The sequence below is a fragment of the Schistocerca americana genome, chromosome 4 (genome assembly GCF_021461395.2).
Source record: "Schistocerca americana isolate TAMUIC-IGC-003095 chromosome 4, iqSchAmer2.1, whole genome shotgun sequence".
Taxonomy (NCBI): Eukaryota; Metazoa; Arthropoda; class Insecta; order Orthoptera; family Acrididae; genus Schistocerca; species Schistocerca americana.
Genome location: NC_060122.1, coordinates 700,305,623 through 700,332,621, shown reverse-complemented (window position 1 = coordinate 700,332,621; position 26,999 = coordinate 700,305,623). Strand labels below are relative to the sequence as shown.

At 38.0% G+C, this 26,999-nt stretch overlaps 1 protein-coding gene across 6 annotated transcripts in view; it reads right to left on the bottom strand.

Annotated features, from left to right (window-relative positions):
- Nucleotides 1–19,243: 19,243 nt before the first annotated feature.
- Nucleotides 19,244–26,999, bottom strand: part of LOC124612868 (xaa-Pro aminopeptidase 1) — a 130,377-nt gene continuing 122,621 nt past the window's right edge. For all 6 annotated transcript variants that reach the window (XM_047141300.1, XM_047141303.1, XM_047141301.1 and 3 more), the window contains exons 12-13: nucleotides 23,540–23,715; nucleotides 19,244–20,011 (exon numbers count right to left, since the gene is read on the bottom strand). In XM_047141300.1, coding sequence (XP_046997256.1) covers nucleotides 19,892–20,011; nucleotides 23,540–23,715 — 296 coding nt within the window. In that variant the 3' untranslated portion in view covers nucleotides 19,244–19,891. The remainder of the gene's footprint in view (nucleotides 20,012–23,539; nucleotides 23,716–26,999) is intronic.

The window sequence follows — 26,999 nt, the reverse complement described above, 5'->3', positions numbered from 1 at the left end:
TATTTTACCAAAATCTGTTCACTTCACACACACAAAAAAAAAAAAAAAAAAACTGATTGAGGACATCTGGAATTCACGAAACTTTATCCAAAAAAATCAATTTGTAATTAAAAATAAAATTAGTATTTTATATTTTGCATTATTGTATCAGATATAAAAGATTATTTTGCACAGTAAATTACAAAATCCACAATTACAATCACTATGTATCAATTTGGGAATTTATTTAATGTACAACTGCTGCTGCAATAACTTTTGTAATTAACTTTTTTAATTGAGAGTCATGTATTAGGCAATTTCAATAATTAATGTTTAGGTTACTTGACTGTTAAGAAGATATATACAGGATGGGGGAAATAAAATTTACCCCTGAGGTAAGCAAACATAAACTGCCTGCACTTACTGCAAGAATGGAATTCCACTCAAAAATTGGAGTACATATTGTCGAAGCATACAAGACGTCTGTAGGTGGAAGGTTACATCCATGAGTGCCACAGAACAAACAGATGGTCTGTAAGGGGGCAGGAGACTGGACTTGTGAAAAACTCTGACATTTTGTACATCAATAGTGGCAAAGACTCCAAAAATATGGACACTCTTGAAGTTGCAGTTGATAGCTGTCAACAAACACTACATTGCTCCCTTCATTCATGCTACTGACCATACTGTTCAGCTAGAATGGTTCTCAGATGCAACTACAATAAATTTCTGTCATATCAAAGCATGCCTTTGGTGGAAATCGGAGTTAGCTAAAGAACAGTACTGACATCTATCAACAATGTGTGTGGCCAAAGTAGTCCTCATGCAATAACTGCATAGGAGTTTTATCTCCTTAAAGTTCCCCCCTGTTACAGAATTTGTACTGTTCTCCAAGAAACACACTTCAATGATAATCATTCCCTGACTCTTTGAGGATGTTCTTGCATTTAATTTGTCAGCTAAAGTACCCATGTGGCACCACAACTTTTCCTTTGAGTACTATAACATTATTAAATGCCTTCATTGAAAAGTACCTATAACAAATAGTTCGAAAGCTCACTCACCGAAATATTAGGTTGGTGCATAAGTTCGTAGTGTTTTTGTTTTGCATGTTGGTATTCCGGTTGCTACGAGTTTAGTTATTGGTTTTCATTTTTTTTGTTTGTTTGTAGTTCACTGTTGTTATTTAGGTTTACTAATTGCCATTTTGTGCTGCTGTCGGTGCTAGAAAATTGCGCGGCAAGTGGAGAAATTGAAACATTTTTAACACAATCTTCTGTCTGAGTTCAGCAGAGGCAGCCAGAAACGTTTGTGCCATTTATGGGGATAATGCTGTTAGACAAAGCATAGAAGAAACTGGTTTTCTCACTTTAAGGACTGTTTTGACATAAGTGCCAATGGCCTTGCTCTAGTGGTGACACCGGTTCCTGTCAGATCACTGAAGTTAAGTGCTCTCGGGCTTGGCTAGCACTCGGATGGGAGGTTGTCTGGATCTGTCGAGCACTGTTGGCAAGTGGGGTGCACTCAGCCCTTGCGAGGCCAACAGCTGCTTGATTGTGAAGTAGCAGCTCCACTTATGAAAACTGACAACAGAGTGCTGACCACATACCCCTCCATATCCGCATCCAGTGATGCCTGTCAGCTGAATATGACATGGTGGTTGGTCGGTACCGATGGTCCATCTGAGACATGTTCAGATGGAGAGTTAAGATTTTGACATTAGTGATTTTCCATGTTCAGGAAGACCTTCATGGTTCGATGAAGATTGTTTGGATGAATTAATCTAGAATGATCCATATCATTGCACTTGAGAACTGGCAAATGTGTTGAACTGTGATAATTCCACCATAATGTGACATTTGCCTGCAATGGGGAAGGTTCAAAAATTGGATGTATGGATACTGCAAGCTCCAAGCCAAAATTATAAAAGTCAGTGGGTGGCCATATGTGCATATCTGCATTCTCGTCATCAATTGGCTCATGAACAACAGTGAGGATTGCTGTCTTGCATCATTACTGGCGATGAGAACTGGTGTTTTTATCCCAACAACTCCCAGTACAAATGCCTGTGCACATTTACAAAAGATAATGTTATGCATGTGGTGGAACAGCAACAGTGTTGTGTACTATGAATTGCTTCTGGGATTTGTAACCATTACTGCTAACATTTATTGTCAACAACTGAGACATCTTGCAGATGTAGTCCAAGAGTAAGGACTAGGAAGCTTGCACTAAGTGTTGCCACTTCTCGATAATGCTTGCCCATGTTCTGCTAGACTGACAAGAAACACTATACAGAATTTGAGTTGGGAAGTCATTCCTTACCCACCTTATTCACCTCATCTTGTGCCCTCAGATTTTCACATTTTCTGCTCTCTATCAAACAATCTTCAAGAAGCTTCCTTTCCAGATGAAAATGCATTCTGAACATGGCTCAACAAGTTCTTTGGCTCAAAACCACAAATAACCCTCATACATGGGAGTTGTCCTTCATTTACTTAATCCTCCTGGTCTCAGTTTCCACTAGCCCCCTCCTCTAGGATCCCAACCATGTAATCACATCCTCTTTCCTGCAATCTGTCTTTCCTCTCTTGTGCTCCCACCCCACAACCTCCTCCCAATCCACTTCTCCAGACCACTGCACCTCTACAGATGCTGTGTTGCATTCCTATCCTATGCACCTCTTACCTCTCCTTGCTGCTTTCCTATCCCTTGCACCCTCTTGGCCCTCACAGTTCTCGCCATCCTTCCCCAACCCTCCCTCCTGCTCCCACCTCTTTTCTCCCCTTATCCACACCATCTGACATGAACCCTCAACCCAATCAAGCTGCAGAACTGCAGTCCTGGCGGTATATTCAGCTGACACAATGTAGCTATACAGGTGTGTGGTTATGTGCGTATGTGTGTATGAGTACATATATTCTAGCCTGAGAAAGCATTTGTCCAAAAGGTAGCAAGGTTTCCAGTCTTGTTTATGTGCCTGTTGAGAACTCTTCGCCTCTATTGTTTCGTGAGGTGCTACCTTTATTCCTAAATTATTTAGGAAGACACCAATAAATGAAGTACATACAAGAATCACTAAAACAGAACACAGTGTACCATAGACACTGCAGACAGAAACTTTAAACATTGTTAAATTTCTGTAATGTATTATTGTGCTGTGACTCCTCTACGTAAAAAGTATTTGCTTTACATATTCAGAAAATGTAATTATGTGTAACATTCATAAATGTGGATATTGCAAGAGTATATTTCAACAAGTAAATACAGTGTACAAGGTGACCCAAGGTCACAAACGTGAGTAATTTTTATTATTTTAACTTTACAAAGAGGCTGCATTTTTCATCCATCATATTTCAAGTGATGTGACAACAATCAAGTGGTTCATGCCATAATAGGCCAAATTATTGTCAGCAAAGGTACTTGCCAATCAAATCACATTTCAGGATCATCTGTCTTGTGGGACAGAAATCACTTGGAGCCACAACTGATAAATGTCTCTCTCCTCTTTTCTGATCTGCCAACTATAGATATGCTGAATGGCTTAGTTCCTTTAATTTATCAACCTTCCCTTCTCCTCCAAGATGAGTTTGAGGCACTGAAGCTATCTTCTGTCATCCTCCTGCCAATCCCCACCAGGTAATCTCCATGAGCAAATGAACTGATACAGTTTACTTTTCTAAATATGAGTACAATATATTAATTACAAGTCTATATAGCTTTCCAATCCTGATTACATCCTTGAGGGGTTGTAAAAATTGTGTCAGAAATGGAATGCTTAATTTGCCCGATTTTTGGCTTTGAGGTGCCACATACAAATTAATAAGACATGAGCAGATGCTTGAAACCATTGTGCGGAGCTGTCCAGCTCTATGGCTCTATGCTGTGATGTGATGGATGTGTGCATAGTGCAATCAGTCTCAGCTGCCTTCTGCTTTCTACCCAGAGCCACTGCCGCCGCCACCACTGCAGATGTGCGAGTCCATCTGACATCGCCCATTATCTCTGCCACCTTCACACAAGGCCACATCATGGATACGATGACAGAGCACCATCCCTATGCTAGGCACCAGTGCTGTGTCATTGCCTGACTCTGCCATGCCATTTGTCAATCAACACATATAATCTTTGAAAATAATTATCACAGTATAGATTGCAAGGCATATTCATTCAAAGATGATGAGTTTCGATTATCACATGATCATCTTCAGACCTACATCTATTATGATGGACAATGGCTGTGTATGGAGCATGAACTACTGAATGACAATGGTCAACAAGTAAATATGGTGAGCAGTTGACTATCATCATTCAGGAGTTCCTGCTCCATACACAGCCATTGTCTGTCAAAATGGTTGTAGTTCGAAGATGATCTTGTGATGGTTGAAACCGGTCATCTTTGAATAAATTTACCTTGCAATCTAGACTGTTGTAACTATTTTCGGATGATATAATGAGATCACTGATATCTCCAACAATGTTTTCAAAAGTAATCAACACATGATGTTGAAGACTTTTTGTTTGTTTTGATGTGTGTGATTTAAAGGGATGCCCACCACTGGGTTACAGGGACTGCTGAAGATGGATCAAGAATGCAAGCAAGGTTAGATCAGATCTGGATGGTGAAGGAAGACCTGAAAAGGCACCTTAATGGGGCACTAACGAATGCAGTGCTGCAAAGCAGCACTGTGCCCACAGTTAGTCTCACTTTCCCATTTTCGAAGTTGCCACAGCTGGTTCCATCCCAGCCTGTAATTGATGTTGCAGTATGTTCACTGGTGACCACCTTCATGGGTAAACCAGGCAAAAATGGCTACACTTTCATGAAAAAGTTAACAGATGCAGGGAAACTGCCCACATGGGATGATGAAGTGTTGATAGGGGATGCTAATCTGAAGATGCAAGAACAGACTCATTCTTATGTAAATTCTGTGAAAGGGCTGAGAAATACCAAGGCCTCTGACAGCCTTGCAAAAGGGCTATTGGACAGATATGGGAATAAGCAAAACATAAGCTTCTATAGGGACAAACTTTGAATGCTACACCAACATTCTGGAGAGGGTTTAGAGCACTTTGTTGACTTTTAACACTGTTACTGCAAGTTTGCGTCAAATATAACGCTCTATTGCAATCTAGCATTACCCTCTGGAAGGATTTTTTGAAGTTTGACCATGTGTTAACCTAAGGGGCAGAGGGTATCGAACAGTATTTTCATTTCTATGGCAAAGTTAGAAAGACTAACAGACTAAGTTTTGGAGATAATGAAAGTAATAAAATGCTTACAAATGAAATAATCAATGGTAATTAGGCATAACACTTTGAAACATTAAGTTTAAAGAAAAATGAACATGGACTGCTAAAGTGACTTTCGTTAATGCTCCTTTTAAATAGTGCAATGGATACACACAACTAACAACCGAACTAAGTAGTGTTTAGCATAGACAGCTTTTACATAAACCAGAAAACATACCATAAACATAAACCAGAAAACATACCAGAATACTTCACTCACAGCAATAAAAGTTACTATTGCAATCATTAATTGATTCAGTACTAATTCAACATTAAGGTTTTACTAAAGATACACTGGACCAAAACTGAGCATGGAAAGAGTTCTGATTTCAGTTAACACATACATACCACAACTGAAATTAAATAATCCTACACCTATGCTTGTTATGCCTTCATTATTAGCAATGTCACAGATTTCTTTTAATAGCAACAAAAAAACCAATTATCTTTCAATTTGAGAATAGATTACTGTGGGGACCCATAAACTGTTACTTTCTCTATGCGCAAACTCTGTTATTATTTCGGACACCAACTACAATTTAATAACATTAAATTTTTAGCCCCACTTGCAGCAATTTCTGCTTTAATGCTTTAACACAAGTTAGTCAAATATTAGGCTCAACCAATTTCAGAAAATAGTTCATAATACTAATCAATGCACGTTACTTTTCACCATAGTTCAATATATGTGCCTTTCTTACCACCTGTGAGGCAGGTAGCTTGGATAACAACGTTCAGATATTTTAGCACTGAACTTTGGCACCTTCAGTGCAACAACAAACCATTATTTTTTCAGAAACAGGATGCTTGGTTATCTGTACGTTAAGAACAGGACCCTGCATTTGTTTGCAATTAGCCCAAATTTTAAGGTGCAAACACAGTGTTATGTCATTGGCATTATTATTGAAAAAAAAAAAAAAAACACACACACACTCACATCAATATACTGGTCCAAACTGTTACACATATCCGAATTCCTGCAGTTGGTGGAGCAGAGACGCAATAGTGGTGGCAAGCATGTGGTCCCATGCTCTTTGAGTTGAATGCTCTTTCTAAATTCTTCTTGACAATGTGTTTCCTTCATTTCAGAGCCATTCCATGATAACAAGAGCACCATATGCCAGTCAAAACCACATCCGAGGCAATTTCAACATAAATTGGCTTCCAAATGCCTCACTTGGTACCCGTGTTGTTAACAGTACAATGTCTAGCCACTGACAGCATAATGTGCTCTCTCTCTTGCTGCCCAGATTGACCTTTTCCCACGCGTCAAGCCCCTTCTGTAGTAGAAGGGGTTCCCTACGTCTTTTAAGTTACATCATACAATTTCCGTAAGTATGAACCAGTATTCAGATTACAAATTTTCTTTTATAAACATGAATAGTTTACAAAATTTCATTAATTTCAAACATCTTTAAAGTTTTTTTATTACCTATATTACACATATCAAATTTTCTTTCACAACTCAATGAACTTAATCGGTAAAGAACAACTACTTCATACTTGCTCACACATAATTACATTGTATAAACTACTTACAATCAATACTGGTATTACAGATTGAATAAGGGCCATGTCATGTCGTACATATGTACTAGGTCAAATTAATGAAAGAAATGAGGTACTACTGAGTGAATCAGAAGCCCATTGTGTAGATGTATTCATTTGTAGGATTGACCCTCAGGTAGGTGCTCTACAGAGCACACTAAGAGAGGTTGTACAACTTGTGTTTCTATGCAAGGAGTCCCAACATTTCATCCACTTTTCCACAAGGGTAAAGTCCACTAAATGCACATTCATTGGGGAAGTTCACTGAACATGTTGCAACCACCCAGGTCACAAGGCAGCTGAGCATTTAGCACCGGCATGTGCGTGTTGCGGAAATAGTGGACACAAGAAAGCAAATGATCAATCTTTACTGAATCAATTGGTTGACCACACAGGTTACAGCCACGATCAAAGGAAATGTGAAAGGGACTGGTTCTGCCACTGCCCCTAGTTCCCCTTCTGCAAATCAAATCCAGTAAGAGGGGTAGGACCTGTTCAGGTGACAAACGTTACTGTCCAAGATAAAATCAGCAGTAGCCAATCTACCTTTATCAGTGATCAGGTGCACAAATAAGTGTTTTGTTCTTTAAATCTGCTCACTGGCAAGAATTAAAACTACCACTTTGTAGACTCGATGGATTGGGAAAAAGGTAATTTACCTAATAGGTTTTCAAAATGTGGAACTGCAAATAGATGGAAGTAAGAACTAGTTCACAGTTGAAGTGGTATGGAAGCATGACCACAATTCTGATGACATTTTAGCCAACAATTCCATGCTCCATTTCCAAGGCATAATTAACTTCTGAACATAAGAAATCTACATTGGGGGACATGTCCACCATTTTGACTGTGTTCCCACTACAAAGACCCAAGCGAGTCCTGAATGAATGGTTAAATTCTGACAACCCACTAAACCATGTACCATAATGTTGAAGATAAACAAAACTCAGAAAATGTTGGTTGGTACCTGGAAAATCATTTAGATAGAGATCCATTAAAAGAAATTTTATACAATAAACAGACACATGTGAAATGCAGTTTATCTTGAATCAGTGTGACAGAAGAGGGTACATTTTTACCACTGACAATAGATAATTTTGGAAGCAGAGATATTAAAATTCCCTGCGGTACAATACTCACCCCAGTGTATGAAGTAAATAGTGATGAGATACCAAGAAAATGAACAGGCTGAAATACCTGTTTACATACACTCCACCTCATTAATGTCACATATAAAAGTAGAAACTGAAAAGAAACTTGAAGACCTGTGGAAGGTGGATCAGGAAGTACTGTATCCTGTTGTAGCTGAATTTGTGTTTGAAGACAAGAAAAAGCTTCTGGCAACCTCCTTAACCTACCATGAGATCCCTACAGGTGATGCTACACCCATAGCCAAGAAACAATATCACTTACTGTATCACTTGCAGCCTACAGTAGAGACAAATATTTTAGATTTGCTAGGAGCAGGATTACTAAATTTTTTTTTAGTCCCATAGTGATAGTCCCAAAGAAAACCAATAATGGGGAAAATGCTTTCTGCATTTGTGTGGGCATGAGAGCAATCAATGTCATGGAATCAGATACTTATTCCCTACCAAGGACTGATAACACTTTGCATCTCCCTGGCAAATGCAAATTCTTCACAGCCTTAGATACACACTCTGGATACTATCGAAGTCCTATAGCTCTAAAAGATCAGGAAATGCAGCTTTTGTTGTCCACCCCCCCCCCCCCCCCCCCCCCCCCCCAAAGACATTATGATTATACAAGCATGCCTTTTTGCCTTTGAAACACCACTGCTACGATTCAACATTTTGATGACGTACTTTTATGAGTTTTAAAGCTGACCATGTGTCTAGTATACCTGGATGACATAACTATATTTTAAATTATGAAGAGAACGTGCAGAATGACTGAGAAATATGCTAACTTGTTTTAGTGACACTAATCTAAATTTGAAATTAGAATAGTATAGTTTTGCACAATCACAAGTGCACCATCTAGGCCAGATAATTTCAGCAAATGGTGTAAGACCAGTTACACAGTTAAGATGCAATGAACAATATTCTAGTGCTGAGGAATGTTAAGGAATTGCAATAATTTCCCAGATTAACAACTTATTATTGTTGCTTCGGGGCGAACTGTGCAACCACCACAAAACCCTCACAAAATTATTGGAGAAAGGAATTCCTTTTGTCTGGACAGTGGATTGCCAGAATGTTTGTTAAAATAAAAAAAAGTCTTACAAGGTCATCTGTCTTGGCTTATCCAGTTTTTGCACTACCTTTCATCTTTTCATGTGATGCTAGCAATGTAGCCATTGGGTGCATTTTTTATCAAACTCTCAAGATGGTGAAAAAATGCCAAATAGTTATGCATAACATCAGCTGAATTAAGCTGAGAAAAGCTATAACACCACAGATAAGGAACTTCTGACACTTGCTTTTGGCACTTATTACTTTCAGTATTACCTATACAGAGGATAGTTCACAAAAATTATGGATCATGCAGCTTTACAATGGCTTTTGGATTTAAAAGGTTCCAGCAGGAGACTTGTTAGATGGGCTTTAAACCACAGTGAATATGACTACATAGTCAGACACAAGCCTGGTAAGCTGAATCAGAGTACAGGTATCTTAGGTAGGAAAATTAAGATCCTGTAAGTAGGCAATATGCTTACTGAGGAATTTAAAAAAAAAAAAAAAAAAAAAGACATAAGAATTCGATGCTGGGTGTAAGAAATAGGCTATTTCCCCAGATTTTATTAAAAGAGACTTATTTATATAAGAAAACACCTCTTGAAAAAATGGACAAAAGTGCACCACTGTCACGATAGCATACAGTGTGTGTCATAATGGGAAAAATGCTGTGCAAGGGTGCATGACAGGCCATTATAGGTGGACGTAACAAAAGAAACATGTAGAAGAATACATTCAAAATTGTCTCACGTGCATTAAGAGAGCACAAGGATGAAGACCAAATACTACTCTACAGACTTTGCCTGGGCAGCAGGACTTTTTGAAATCGTAGCACTTGATATCATCAGATCGTTCCCCATAATGGCCCAAATTAAGCCAAGGTCTTTCATCTATCATTGCCCATTTCTCTCACTATCTTATTATGACACAATTGAAGACATAACCACTGAGACAGTTGTGAAACCATTCATCACTCACTTTATACTATCATTTGGAAGTCTAGAGGCTATTATAAAAGACCAAGGGACAAACTCTATGTTCAGTCTTATAATACAGGTAGTAAATTGCTTAAAATAATGAAGTAGAGAACTATGCCGTTTCACCCAAGGGTAATGGCAGGGTTGAACACATTCAAAAATAGTTGTTAAAATAATGTCTTACTACTTCCTTTGAAGCTGTTTGTGGCTGCAAAACGCACTCCCCAATCAAGATCAAGATGTTGCCACCTGCAATAAATTCCAGAAATGTGAAGCACATGGCTAAAAGCACATGGCATAACAATGTAACTGTGACATGGGAGTAACAGATCCACAATCACAAGAATGCTAGGATACTGTTTTATCAACTAGAAGGTTACATGATGTTACAACAAACTGCCATGAAACTGGGCAGAACTAAGAAATTTACTTGCATCTGGGATGGACCATTTCAGATGTTGCATTTCATGTCACCCTTTCAATGCTGAATTACAGTTCCCAGATCGGAAGATTATAGTTCATTTTAATCACGTCACCAAGTATAAAGGTAGCCAGTCGAGTATCCAGCGGAACTTGTGAAAGAACCATTTGCCACAAAAGCCAATGAGCACTAAAACTATTAAACAGCGACCAGCAAGTTCCATCACTATCTTCATGTTCTGCCTCTCCATACAATTTAAATCTTACGTGAGAGATGTTAGTCTTTTCTATGTCAAAATATTGTTTAGCCACATTGATGGTTCTGCTGTGTGTTTTCGCCCCATCAGACCCCTGATTAAGTAGAATATTTTGCTTAAGTGTTGTGCTTTTGCCATGTTTGTAAAATTGCGTCCGTGCCTTATAGGTTTTCAAGCATGTTAGTTTGATATTGCTGCTGCCTGGGCAGAACTACTTCCACAATGGATTGTTGCTGTGAGCAATAGGCTCCTGTTGTGGACATCTGGCCTCTGCTAAATGATGCCACCCATACAGCTGTTGTCTTATCTCTGCTGTGCACCATTCTGTGCTGTAATGTGGTTGTTATACGTCAGTTTCACATGACTAGCAGGTGCCTGTCCTACTAATGCATCACTACTTTTGCATTTGTATGTTACACACCCCCGTTATTCCAAAATTAATCAATATGCCCTTTTCAACCTAGTTTTGCTCTTATTTATTCCTATATATTTTATTGTCTGGTCCTAGTATTGAATGGTTTAGTCATATGCTTGCATTATTTTGTTATTTTGAGACACTGTCAGTACATAGATTTCATCGTTGTCTGGTGTAGCTAAGTTACGTTCAAAGTTTAAGAAATCTGAAAACTTGCATTACGAAAGTGCAGATCACAAGCCATTACTGTGGACAAGGCTGCTGTGTTGTTTTCAAGGAATATGCAGAAGTAAGACCCATTCTCCGCTGAACTGAACCACTTATTGTTCAACTGCCATTGAATAAGTGCCACCCAGGACTGCTCCAATCACCCAGTCTCCATGTAGGCATGGGTGACAATTCAGCATCTTTTGTAGACTCCATTTCTCCTTTGAATATCCGGAAGACAATTTGTCTCGTGTATAACAAATTTGACTGATGCCCAACTGATAGTTGTATTAACGCACCATTCATTCCATCATATAAGAATCAGCTAGTTATACACTACCCTGTACATCATTCTGATTTCACTTTTTGGTTCCAATCAGAATTTCACTCTACACACATACCAAATAATGTTACATAATAGCAGACTACTATTCAAAACATTCCGTTGTGATATCCTGAGACCTCACTTTTGGTTCTCTGCACAATTGAAACAAACTTTGAATGCCACTATCAAATCATTCCTGATATTCATTATGAAATTTGTGTTCTTTCTCAATACGCATCCTGTCTCAACGTTTCTAGATGATACAGAGAACGCTGATTTGTTCACGTCCTTGTATTAATTGATGGCACACGAGTAGCAACAAGCCACTATATAGAGAACTGCCCCTATTAGGGCATTCAGCCAGTGCGATATTTTACTTAAAGTAACTGTTCCTGCAGTGACTTGAGCCTGCTCACTATTCTGATATGGAGCATGACTATATATTGCTGTTTCATGGGCAAGCTATGTGGTAGAATACATATGGCCACTCCAATGGTGAAGTCTTTTGGCCAAGTTTCAGTGCAAAAGTTGATGACAGTTATTTTTCTACTGTCACAAAATCTAAAACCACCAAGTATTGTTTTCTGTAATTAAAACTGCTTACTTCTACGATTGTTTCAAACAACAGTCTTTCATTATTGCACTTATTTGTTCATTTGATGTTTTATTGTCATGAATTATGTTTACAATATTTCTATTCAATTTAATTGAACCTAATTACCCATGTTTTGAGATCACAAAAATTTGGGTCGAACCATCACCTTTCAGTAAACTATTTATTATTTGTTTATAAGGCACATCAACTTAGTGTGAATTGTCATGTTTTGTAGCTGTTTTGTACTTGTGTTAGGCAAATGTATTTAATTTCATTTGTCATCCTAATTACTTAGAAAGATTTAATCAAGTATATGACTAGGTGCTTGGTGCTTTCCACGCATTAAGGTATTTTCCATATAAAACTTTTCTGTGGTCAATTTAATATTTACAACATCACTTAGAGGATGTAATTAGTGGTGCTAGCAAACTTGAAATAAATTTTACTTTCATTGCATCAGTCTTCCCTGATTACAGTTAGATTAACTGCTGCACTTCAAAATTCTTTTCCGTGACTACAATCAGTCTTATTGTCAGGTTGGCAACCAATTGGTACCAGCCTGGTGGTTACCCAGTCACCGTAAGGACAAGGGACACAGTGAACACATCTTATTAATAAGTAAATAAATAAATAAACAAACTCAGTGTCATGTGGCCCCTATGCTATTATGAATTACACTGCACCCATTACCTCCTCCAATAAGAGAAGTCAATCATTCAGTTCCTTTATTCATCATAGAAATCGACCTGTAAACCTGTATTTATGGTTTTTATGTTATGTTCTAATCCTCATCATATGAGTCATTTTGGCTGTTTGAAGCCCTTAAAGCTTTCTTTGAAACCCACGTCAGTTATCTCGGTAACGGAGCCACCATCACAGTCGTGTTGCCAACTTCAGTCACTGCATGATGATGTGCTAACCCTACACACATTTCAAGATCTGAATTGTAAATGAAATTATAATACTGAATTGTTAAATGAAAATCAAATAGTTACCACTAGATTTAAGGCCCTACTGAGATTTCTGAATTCACACATGGTGAATTCTTTCAGGGAGAGGAGAGGTGTACATGGTACCTCCAGGCCCCAAATGTAATTTTTTATTTTTTAAATTTTACAAAGAGGCTGACTTTTTCATCTGTTGGTCACATTTCAGCAACAACAATATACCACTTCATGCCAGTATAGGCTGAATCATCATCAGCAAAGTTGGCTTGCCAATCAAATCATGTTGCAGAACCATCTGCTTGGGTAATCAATTGCTCTTGAAGCCGCAACTGAAAAACAAACACACACACACACACACACACACACACACACACTCTCTCTCTCTCTCTCTCTCTCTCTCTCTCTCTCTCTCTCTCTCTCTCTCTCTCTCCCTCCCCCCCCCCCCTTTTCCTGGGCTGGCACCTTGGGCACACAGTACAAGCTATAGTTCCTTTACTTTGGCGTTTTCCCTTCTCTTCTGATGTGGGTCTGGGACTACTGAAGTTATCCTCACCATTTAATCCCCATGAGGAAAGAACTGTATGGTTTCTTTTGCAAGCCCACAATGTTTTCCTATCACGACTACAACCCCAAGGAGGTGCACAATGGTGACGGAAAATTCAGGTACCTATACAAGGATAAACTACGATTTGCTGAAGAGGTGAGTACTTGCCAGTTTTTTATTCCTCTTCTTTTCAATAAGTAGTTTTCAAAAGGAAACTGTACACCATCTTCTGCTTCTGCTATATTTCCCACTGCCTTTAGAAACATTGACAACATGATTGTAAAATGATTACCTACATATACAGTTGAAGCAAATATCTGACAGCCAACAAAACTATATTTAAGTGTACCCTTGATAAATTATTGTAGTGTAGTGTAAATTCTAGAGCCACTCGGCCTTCCACTGTCTCGAACACACGATATTTTAGATGTGAGCGGGAAAAAGGAGCCCTATCTACTGCGCGTCACCTGTCGGTGTGTGCAGGTTCGAAATTTATCTTGAGAAGACTGTAGACACAGCGGTCAAACGGCACCGACAAGTACTTGTCGGTCGGTCCGTGGAAGTCGTAATGAAAGCGCACGGCAGAACCAAGGAACTTCTGTGTTATTCCATGCTATTTTATAACTGTGATTATTATTAGTGATGAAAGAACAGTTGAGTGGAAGAAGATTTTTAGTGACTTTTAACGTGAACTTGCTAGAGGTAAGACAGGTGTATGATTTCTATATAACAGAGTCGTGGTTAGCAAGCCAACTCTGTTGTATATGTAACTGTGTTTATAACATTTGGACACAAGAGGAGACTTACTTAACACTATTTATTCATGTGGAGAGTGAGATTTGTAAAAGTTTGTTGTTTAAATATACGTCATTAAGTGAAGCAAAAGAAACTGTGTATGTCTACTTATTTCTATAAGCAGAAAGAGTCTTGAGAAATTCCTGTTCCCAGAATATACTGCAGAGAAGTCGTCCAAAACGTTAGGCCATGGCGACCAGTGAAAAAGGACTAGAAAAACAGGAATTCCAAGACCAAAAATGAGAAAAGTGGATGTTGTATGTTGCCATAGCAACTAAATCAAACATGATAAAGAATTTGCTCTGAGACTTCGGGATATGCCTGAGTATTAAAAAGATAAAACATTTGAATTGAGAAATACTGAAGAAGATGCCTATGTGTTTCTCTAGGAACAAATACCCCGATACCACTTTGACTAAGAAGATCTGGTGCGGGGAGTGGATAGCTCTCCCGCACATCGAAGGGACGCAGATGTGGAAACCAACATCTGACGTCGTTGGCACCAATTGCTGTTCACTGGTGCTGATTACAGATCCGCACATTGACACAGCCCAAATTCTACGCCAGGTGAGTGTAAAACAGAACTTTATTGTTTGAATACAATGTGGTATATACTGATGCATGAACTATATTAGTGTAGTTATTATACTTAATTTTTAAATGCTCACAAGGTCCAAAGCAGGTAAAAATATGAATAACGAACAGCAAGTTGGGGAAACTTCAGAACCAGTCACAGCCATGAGAGTTACAAAAGAAGGACCTGACTGGCCTGAGTTAGTAAATCTAATTAAAACTCAATTAAAAGTGACTAAGTGAAGAATTAGGCGTAATGAGTTCTCGATTAGATGATCAAAGTAAAACTTTAAATACTAAGTTAGATGACCTGAGTCAGCAGTCAAATGCTCAGAATGAAACTCCAGGGAAAGAAATTCTAGTTTAAATGCTCACAGTGAAGTTCTAAATAACCAGAGTGAAACCTTGAATAGTCAAGCAACAAATCTAGGTTTGTTAAAAGCCAAAGTTGACACACAGGGCAAAGAAATTAGTAATCTACGTGAAGGCATGGATGTTTTAAAGACTGTATTTGACACCTTAAATAGTAAAGTAGAAAATTTGAAATTAGATTTAAAGAAGGAATTGACTGATTCTTTAAACGTTCATGTAAATCAAATGTTTACCTACTTCAAAAAAAAAAGAAAAAAAGGGAAGGATATTTTTCAGAAGCTGACAAAAGATTAGAATTGAATATTAAGGAGAAATGTAATAGTGTATCATTAGGGATTAATGAAAAGTTAGGATCATTGGAGGATGTAGGTAATGCTAAGTTTAATGCTGTAAAGAAGGGATGGTATCCACTTTAAAAAGAGCGTTGATAAGCATAACGAATTAATGCCTGTGATTCAATAGCAAAGTACAGGTGTAAGTACACGAGTAGACAGTGTAGAAAGAAGCTTCAAAGAGAAGATAGCAAGCTCTGATATTATAAATGTATATAGTTTGGAGGAACCATTTGAACAATTTATATATCGAGAAGTTACCGAGGGAATAACCTCCGGAAACATTTCAACTATTGCTTCTTCCAAAATTAATGATACCAGCAAGGTTATAGATGACTTGGGGGAAGAATTCAAACTTATCCAGGATAGAGTAGGATATAGAATAAATTCACCTAACGTGGTATTGACTAGTGAAGTGGTGATTGTTTTGCAGTGGGGAGACTTTCAAAACAGATTTAAAGAGAATTACTGGTTTGCCATTGCACAGGATCCATGGGACCCAGGCAGCGTCATATATCCCCCAGGGATGTTAACATTCTGAGTTAATGGGCGGAGTGATGACCATTTGATCCTGAGTTGTTTTCAGTGTATCTTCCAAAATAGTTTTTCTGCACCAAACTCCTTGCAAATCAAACTATTCTGTCATCTGTTTTGAAAATCTTAAACTATCCTGTAATCTTTACTTGGAAAACTTGATATGACAATAAAACAAATAACGATTTAGACGAAATAAACGGAATAAGAATATTATATTTGCGAAAAATATAATGTGACGAACTGAATGACTATTATACCAGTATAATTTTCTAATTTGTATCGGATATTTTATACCTTTTATGAGATGTGATGTAAAAGAGGGTTTGTATCAATTTTGAAAGGGATGGGTATTGTAAAGCATGATTTACACCAACCAATATGTCTTGGCTAACGCAAGACACACATCACACCTTTCAGACAACCCTTGCAAACAAGTGCGACTGATTCTTCACCATTTACCATTCCCATAAGGTTGCTAAGATTTCCTTTGGGGACTCTCACTTAAATACCTGCGAGGTAGGGATCATGGGGAACAGGGGTTGGGAAGGGTTTCCTGCCTTTGGGACTATCTTATTTCTCTTCTTCTATCTTAACAACCATTTCTATTTATTTCCTTTCTTACTTCTCATTAGAGGACCTATCTATTTTTTCCCTCTTTCCATATTCACATACTTCTATTGCAGAAGTCCTTCCTCCTTTCCGTGGTTTCCAATAACCTACATCTTATCTTCCGATAAGACGGCTGAAGAATCACACTACATGAACACACATCTGCATACACACAACATTACATTTATACACAAACATTAAAATTACAGACTAGAAACCTGCGGCGATGTGAGAACTGCCCGATATTGTAGGGGAAAGAATGTGTGTACTTGGGGAAACATACAACTTCTGTCACCATACTGTCCCCTTCTCCTAGGATCAGTACCTATATCTTGCATGTGGGTTGACCTTTGAGAGCACTTCCACTTTCTGTTCTGGTAGGTACACCCCTTCATAAAACATTCCTGTTTTTCAGGCCACAGGTCATCCTATCTCCATGTAGGTACACCTGCCCTATTTACTTAGCAAATGCCGGGTACACCCCCCTTATCCTTTCTGAGTAGGTCTCATGGTTCATGACCCTAGTATACATTTCTATGTATACTATAATTAAGTATTTTCTGGTAAAGCTACGAATCTATTTTACACTTCACATTCACTTTTATAATACATCATTTAATCCCTGGAGTCCTCTACTTCTCAACTCCTGTACCCTTAGTATATGCTAGGTCTACCTATAATTCAAGTCTCACTATCCTCTTGTTCATCAATTTATCAGAGTATTTGCTACATTGACTTTTCTTAAATAAGCATCATGATTAACTCCAATCTTACTTGCATTCTCTTTCATTACTTACACCTCCTTTTTACGAACACTCAATGTAGAATCATCATAGTTCTTATATATACCAGAATGGAAAGGAGAAGTGCTCTCCAAGGTCAACCCACATGCAAGGTATAGGTACTGGTCCTGGGAGAAGGGGACAGTATCGTGACAGAAACCACACATTTTATAGGGATTATTCTGATAAGTTTGAATTCCATGCACAACTAGCATTATTACATTTTATGGAAGTTTACAAGTGTCAAAAAAACACTTTCATTTTGCCCAGAGTTCCTCCAAACTACACAAAAATACTACAATTAGTACACACTTAGGAAAAGTAGCACAAACATTACTCATGCGTCAAACAACTGAAATTTACGACTGAAAAGAAATGTACACTGTTGAAATGTGGATTTTTTATTATGTGATATTAATGTACCTAATGATTGTATAAAATATCGCGTGTTCGATCTGGGGGGGGGATATTTTAGATGTGAGTGGGAGAAAGGAACCCTATCTACTGCGCGTCACCTGTGTGTGTGTGTGTGTGTGTGTGTGTGTGTGTGTGTGTGTGTGTGTGTGTGTGCGCGCGCAGGTTTGAAGTTTATCGTGAGAAGACTGTAGCCATGGCGGTCTAACGGCACCACGAAGTACTTGTTGGTCGGTCCATGGAACTTGTAATGAAAGCGCACGGCAGAGCTAGTTAACTTCTGTGTTATTCTGTGCTGTTTTGTAACTGTGACTATTTTTAGTGATGAAAGAACAATTGACTGGAAAAAGATTTTTGGTAACTTTTAACTTTAACTTGCTAGAGGCAAGACAGGTGTATGATTTCTGTATAATAGATTCGTGGTTAGCAAGCCAACTCTGTTTTATATGTAACTGTATTTCTAACGTTTGGACACGCAAGGAGACTTTCATGTGAAGAGTGAGATTTGTAAAAGTCTGATCTTTAAATATACGTCATTTTGTGAAGCAAAAGAAACTGCATACATCTACTTATTTCTATAAGTAGAAAGAGTCTTGAGAAATTTCTGTTCCCAGTAATATACTACAGAGAAGAAGAGAAAGGGAGTTTGCAGCAGCAGGCTAACCAGCTAGGAAAGTCGGCCGACCATCTATAGTAAGTCATATTGTTAAAGAAGTTGAAGTTTGCACACATACTACACCACTTCAAGTCGTCCAAAACGTTAAATTATTACAGAGAAATACATAGCTTTATCCATGCTGGTTCTTGTTTAACTATTTAATTCATAACACAGGTTTAGGGAGTTGCTACACATTTTATGTTCTTTTATTCATTATAGTTGTTTCTTAGATCATTTATATGTAATGGTTAATACAGTACTAGTTTCCAGCTCATCCTTTGATTACCTTCTTCCCTTTGGTATATTCTGCACACTATTTGGAACAATGTGTGAGATACCAAAAGTTTCAATTTCATTAATATTTTTTTTTTCAACAACATGAAGACATGACCATCATTACGTATCTTATATTGACTTGGATTTTTTCAACTGGTCAAGTTTTAAATGTAGAAATAAATTAACAAAGATTATATTTTGTAAACTGAAATATTTATTATGAAAGAATATAATATGGTACCGACTCTACATGTAAAACAACTTCTAAAATTTTACTGATATGTACAATTGTTTTTGTGTGTTAATTGTTAAGTACAAAAGTGCAAACTATGTACCAGTAATCAGTCTGTTACCGTTTCAAAATGCACATTAATTTTGTTTCTGCACCCATCATAATCACAGTTAAAAGACTCAATATCCATTCATCATATAGCTTTACTCAATATATGGCACAGTCAAATCATTTATTTTTGCTGAAAATATGATATGTATCATTTTTAAAAAGAACACTCTTATTAAAAATTACAAGAATGTACCCAAATACGAGCTGTAAACAGAATATGAATGGCATATATTACATTTTAAGTTCTTTGGGATTTCCATAGTTAAATAATGTGTGAATAAAACACAGTTTGAAATTGCCTTTGCCAGTAAAATTATACCAAACATACTTTTCGTTAATATAAATGCAAGAGAAATGATCACACATTTTAACATTTATAAATGCATAATACTTCTAGACAGCAATACAACCAAATGAGATAATGCCACCATATCTGAACTGTAACCCTTTGGCTCAAGACAAAATTAATTGAAATGGAAGACAAAATTTGTAGCAATCAAACAATTGGTTCTGTTTCACGACAAAGCCATTCCCATGCTTCGTGGTGACCCATCTTCTTCAACAGGGGACCAACCTTTTCACGACACTGCTTATGGTAGTCATTTAGGTAGGCCACCTAGGACAAATTTAAAAATAAATATTCCTTATAAAATTAGACATATTCCATATACATTTCCATTGCCTATAGATTCCTGTGTGTTTAAATAATTTTTCACAGGAAGTGTAAACTAATCTTGTAAAAAATTATTTTCTTATGTGGCTACTGCTTAGAAAAACTTCTATTACTTCTCTCCATATTTCATGTAAATTTATTGCCCAATGGCATAACTTAGAAATACAATCTAAGACAAAGAAAATGACACACCATGTAGGAATTATCCTAATGGGGTGGAAATTGTCTGATAACATGTACATGCTCAAAGAAACAAATGATTACAATTTCAGAAAAATTTGATGATTTATTCAAGAGAAAGAGCTACAGAAACTGAGCAAATCAATAACACTTTGGTCCATCTTTGGTCCTTATGCAAGCAGCTATTCAGCTGAGCATTGATTAACACAGTTGTTGGATATACTACTGAGGTATCGTGCCCAATTCTGTCCAAAAGTCTGAGCTGGTTGGATGGCCCTGACCATAAAGCTCCAAACGTTCTCAACTGGGGAGAGATCTAGTGACGTTGCTGGCCAAGATAGTGTTTGTCAAACACGAAAACAAGCAGTAGAAACTCTCACCTTGTGTGGGAGGGCATTATCTTGCTAAAATGTAAGCCCACGATGACTGACAATGAAGGTCAAAAAAACTGGTTGTGAAATATTGTTGACATACTGCTGTGCTGTAAGGGCCCTGTGGATGACAACCAAAGACCTCCTGCTATGAAATGAAAAGGCAGCCCAGACCATCACACATGGTTGTCACGCCATATGGCAGACAACAGTCAGGTTGGCATCTCACGACTGTCTGGGACATCTCCAGAAACAACTTTGCTGGTGATCGAGGCTCAATTCGAAGTGGAACTCATCAATTAAGACAATTCTACTCAAGTAAACAAGATTCCAGACTGAAGATGTATCTGGAGACAACCCAGACAGCAACTTGACTGTCACCTGCCATACAGCTTGACTACTAGGAGTGATGGCCCATGTTGCAGTATCTTTTCATAGTAGGACCCCTTTGGTTGTCATCTGCAGCACCCATACAGCACAGCATTATGTTGACAATATTCTATGCCCTGTTTTGTTGCCCTCCATGGCTAGCTTACATTTCAACAAGATAATGCTCACCCACACATGGCGAGAGTCTCTACTGTTTGTTTTCATGCTTGCCAAACCTTACCTTGGCCACAAAGGTCACCAGATCTCTCCCCAACAGAGAACATTTGGAGCATTATTGGCACCCCTCACCAACCAGCTTGCAATTTTGATGCACCAATTGGACAGAATTTTGCACTGTATCCATCAGGACAACATTCAACAACTATCAATCAATGCCACGTCAAATAACTGCTTGCATAAGAGCCAGATGTTGACCAATGCATTATAGAGTTGCTCAATTTGTGAAGTTCTGGGTTGAATAAATCATAAAATTTTTCTGAAATTGTAATCCTTTGTTTGTCTGTTCATGTACATCATTTCTACCATTTTCCATCCCATTCAGTTTCCTTTGGGGTGCACCATTGTGTTTTATTGGTCCTAGTGTGTACTGTAGAGAACAGTTCAGGAATGCGAAATTTAATCAATGTGCTGTGACAATTGAAAATTTGTGCCAGACCAAGACTTGAACCCATATTTCATCACAACATATTCATTACACATGTGCTCCCAAAGTTGCTATTAGCATATGTCCTGTGGGATGACCACTGGTAGTAGTGTCAGCAAATCATAGGTAGGAACATTAGTGATAATTAAAGTTTAAGGCTAGCCTGGAATCACGCTAATGAAAGTTTGAGGCTAGCCTGGAATCACGCTAATGAAAGTTTGAGGCTAGCCTGGAATCACGCTAATGAAAGTTTGAGGCTAGCCTGGAATCACGCTAATGAAAGTTTGAGGCTAGCCTGGAATCACGCTAATGAAAGTTTGAGGCTAGCCTGGAATCACGCTAACGAAAGTTTGAGGCTAGCCTGGAATCACGCTAACGAAAGTTTGAGGCTAGCCTGGAATCACGCTAACGAAAGTTTGAGGCTAGCCTGGAATCACGCTAACGAAAGTTTGAGGCTAGCCTGGAATCACGCTAACGAAAGTTTGAGGCTAGCCTGGAATCACGCTAACGAAAGTTTGAGGCTAGCCTGGAATCACGCTAACGAAAGTTTGAGGCTAGCCTGGAATCACGCTAACGAAAGTTTGAGGCTAGCCTGGAATCACGCTAACGAAAGTTTGAGGCTAGCCTGGAATCACGCTAACGAAAGTTTGAGGCTAGCCTGGAATCACGCTAACGAAAGTTTGAGGCTAGCCTGGAAGATAGGCTAACAGTTAAAGCAACTGCTTGCAGAAATCAGGAAATCTGGTTTCAAGTCCCAAAATGGCATAAATTTTCAATTGTCAAAACATTTTCATACTCTACATTGTCAAAATATGTGGAAGTTTTCTTCAAGCAATTTCAGATGCAGGCACACATAATAAAGAAACTTGTTGAACATAAGAAATGTAAAAATGCTTTAATAAAAAATGCAGAAGCAGAGCATAAATCACTTGCTTCAGCAAAATACCTAAAACTTTTCTCGATTTCAAACTCAATAAGTCATATCTTTATTGTAAGAAGTGTTGGTCTTCTGCAATTTATGCGCAGGTTCTTGCTGGGTATGGATCTCATTTTACATCACCATCCATTCATTCATTCATTCATTCATTCACTGTTTTCTGTAGACTCTATTAAGAAGATTAACCTTCCAGGATGTGGATGGAGTCACAGTACATTAACATTAGGGGTAGACATTGTAGAAACTATAATAAACTATCACTAAACTGCTTAATGCTATTCACACTTATCCCACATAAATTTAATTGAGTAAATTAGCAAGAAATCTATTTTGAAAAAAGCTTCTGCTTCCTCAGTTTTACTTTACAGCTTCTGTTTTCCTGCTACTAGTAGCTTAATATTTACTTGATTAAAGTGGTATTCTCCAAAGAAAATATTTTACCTCTATACATACTGACAATTCTACTTATAATATTGCCATGTAGCTAACACAACTTTTCAGTCCGTGATTCTAGATATTGAGAAAATTTGTAGAAAGAGTGGCTAATAAGATTTTTTGTTTTATATTACATGGGAGCTAGTTGAATATCTTAACACAAGAGTATGTAACTCCATTCTGAGCTCTGGATAAGAAGAGGAAGTTAACGTGAAAATTTGTCTCTCTTGTAATGTGATTGTGTACATCACAGTACAATTGATATTAATCCTTATTTATTAACAGCAACAAAAATCATTAAGGAGGAAATCCATTAGGAAGTGAGTGTAAGACTCCTGAGATCCTTAAAATGTTTCTACAAGGTTTAAGATTATTTATCTGACAAAATAGTTTTACGGCACACTTCTGCTGAACAGCACTTCAGCTACCTGGAAGGGCGAACAGGCAAGCCGAATAAAATGTACTTATTAACATACTAAACCTTTCGTCTTAAAGTTTTAATAATAGTGACCTACCTCTTTATCAGTCAGCATTTCACGTACCAGCATTTTCGTCTGTATTGGGACTAAAGTTACTGTTTCAAATGTGAGGAATTTGTGATCTTTAAATTTATATGGCACATTTGCTGGAACTATTCTGCAAATATTCTCCAAGCGAATTCCAAATTTTCCATCTTCATAGAAACCTGGTTCTAGTGGAAGAAACAATACAAAGAGGTACAATTAACAACCACAAATGTAAAACTGAATACAACAGAATATAAACTAACATAGAAATTGAAACGTAGAACTCGATACTTTATTTTCAAGCTACAAGAATCATTTTAACACAGTTATTGTACTGATGCTAACAGCTATTTATTCCAGGCAACAAAGAATTCATGAAACAACTGGACTGTTCTTGGATGACAATCACTATTATATATTTCAGAAGTAACTTCCCTTCAAACCTGAAACATTTTTTCTGCTAGAATTAATAGGCAACTGTACATCATACAGAAACATAGGTTTTACAGATATAAGAGTAAAAATATGACACAGGACAGAATGCACTATGCATTCCTAATGTCCTAAAAGTGAATGCACCCAACAATGGAGAAAGATACCAAATCCAAGTACAGACCAGATAAACTGAAGATCTGATGTGTAAAGCTAAATCAAACAATAGCAAATCCAAGATGGAATAAAGACAGTATTATGGAAAGGAGAGATTGCTAATCACCATGTAGTAGAAATGCCGAGTCTCAGACAGGAACAACAGTCTTTTTGTTGTGCCTGTATTTGACCGGACGTTTCCACTATATGGTGAGTAGCAAATTCTAACATCTAAAGCTAATTTTTTGCTTTATATTGTATGCCTGTCACTTTTTTACATTTCACATTGCTGATGAAGAAGACTATATGACTAATTCAACTCTGTTTGCTGGCACCATTTGCAGTCAGTTACATCAAAATTATGTTTCAATTACATTCGTGTACCCCTTTGAGACTAAATTGTTACTCTCCACGGCAGTACTTCACAGGGCACTTCGGATTTCAGGCTGTTAAGCATTACACCTGAAACATGTTCATGATGATCTCAGGGAATTAATCACAACTCGTAAAAGCCTCTCCTAACACATGTTTTAGCAAAATTGAAATGGAAAGAAAATTGGCAGCATACATCTCATTAAAAAGGGGTGACAATATTAGTAAAGCCTGTCTGCAAACTCTAAGGGACATATCTACTGTAAGTAGAAATCTATCATTTTCCTAATGTTGTTGATATTCCAACTTGGAGTTTACATTGATTCGAAAAGTAGTAAAATTACTTACTTAGAATCTGAGGTTTCATCAAGCAAAGTGAGAGGTAATGTCAGGCAAAAATGAAAATATTTGAGGAGCACACGTACCTATATGACTAAGAATCCTTGCCCAAGGAAGAGACAGCATCACAGACTGGGACTGAAAATCACTTTATAGAAATAAATTCTCCCTACCAGTAAGCATTCTCATCCTGTATGGGTGTATAATATTTTAAGTGACTTTCCTACTTAATCTCCATATAATGTAATGCAGATGCCAGGATTAGATCTTGGAAAAGGAAATGAACAATATCCAACCACATTATCCTCAGTGATACATTAGAGCATTATACCTTATCAGCTTCCCCCTACTAGGAGTGTGGTATTTATGGGAGGTACATGGCACACTTCTAGTACCCGATTCAAGCACGCAACAGAGACAGAAATTCTGACCACACAGTAATTAACTCTTGAATTACAGGTTTTACCAATGGCAGCACTATGTGTGAGGAACAGAATGCCAGTGCCCCTATCAGCCCCCTATCAGCCACAGAGGTTTGTAGCAATGACAGCCATATCCACTTTGTCCTAAGAAGTATACATTGGTACTTCATCTTGTGAGGTACCTTGCTAATGCATCTTCTCACAAGGAAACCTCCCCATCGCACCCCCTTCAGATTTAGTTATAAGTTGGCACAGTGGATAGGCCTTGAAAAATGGAACACAGATCAATCGAGAAAACAGGAAGAAGTTGTGTGGAACTAAGAAAAAAATAAGCAAAATATGCAAACTGAGTAGTCCATGCGCAAGATAGGAAACATCAAGGATAATTTCAGTTCAGGAGTGCCGTGGTCCCATGGTTAGCGTGAGCAGCTGTGGAAGGAGAGATCCTTGGTTCAAGTCTTCGCTCGAGTGAAAATTTTAATTTTTTATTATCAGACAATTATTATCTGTTCGTTCATTATGTTTTCATCACTTTTTTGGGAGTCATTATCACATCCACAAGAAAACCAAAATCGGGCAAGGTAGAAGAATCTTTTTATCCATTCGCCAAGTGTACAAGTTAGGTGGGTCGACAACATATTCCTGTCATGTGACGCACATGCCGTCACCAGTGTCATATAGAATATATCAGACGTGTTTTCCTGTGGAGGAATCAGTTGACCTATGACCTTGCGATCATATGTTTTCAGTTCCCATTGGAGAGGCACGTCCTTTCGTCTACTAATCGCACGGTTTTGCGGTGCGGTCGCAAAACACAGACACTAAACTTATTATAGTGAACAGAGACGTCAATGAACGAATGGACAGATCACAACTTTGCGAAAATAATGAAAGCAATATTTTCACTCAAGGGAAGACTTGAACCAAGGACCTCTCCTTCCGCACCTGCTCACGCTAACCACGAGACCACAGCGCTCCTGAGCTAATACTATCCTTGATGTTGCCTATCTTGCACATGGACTACTCAGTTTGTATATTTAGCTTATTTTTTTCTTAGTTCCACACAACTTCTTCCTGTTTTCTCGATTGATCTGTGTTCAATTTTTCAAGGCCTATCCACTTTGCCAACTTATAACTAAATCTGAGGAGGGTCTGATGGGAAGGTTCCCTTGTCAGTGATTACGTAGTCAGCATAGTAGTCTTCATGAGATCATCATGCCCTAAGTTGTCACTAATGCCGTAAGTTGTCACTATCTACAATACCCTGACAGAGCTTCACTCTATTAGTGGAGCAACCTTTCATGAGCCCTTTCCAATACCATACATCAAACTTTTCTGCAACACACCCCAGAACACGTCCACCCCGTCACCACCATCCCTTCTATCGCCCAAGTGCCAACCAGGAATGTGGTGCCATCTTTCGGAGTAGAACATGCAGACAAGGAATGGATGCAACATTCAGCTGTCATTTTCCCTTGTACAGGGACACAAGCCATATGCACCCTGTATGTTGTATTTGTGAACCTTAGTTTCTCTCATAGTTAACTATTACAGTCAATATCAGCAAGTCCACTTAGGAGCAGGCTCTTTTTAAGTCATTTCAAAATTTATTTTTGTATAATATTTATTAAACTTTGTAGTTGAACAAAGCCTATTAAATTAATGTTGCAAGACATGGCAACTAGTTCACTCATGTGAACTTGTAACCTCAACATTTAGGAATAAAATCTTTTAATGGTCCCCTGTGT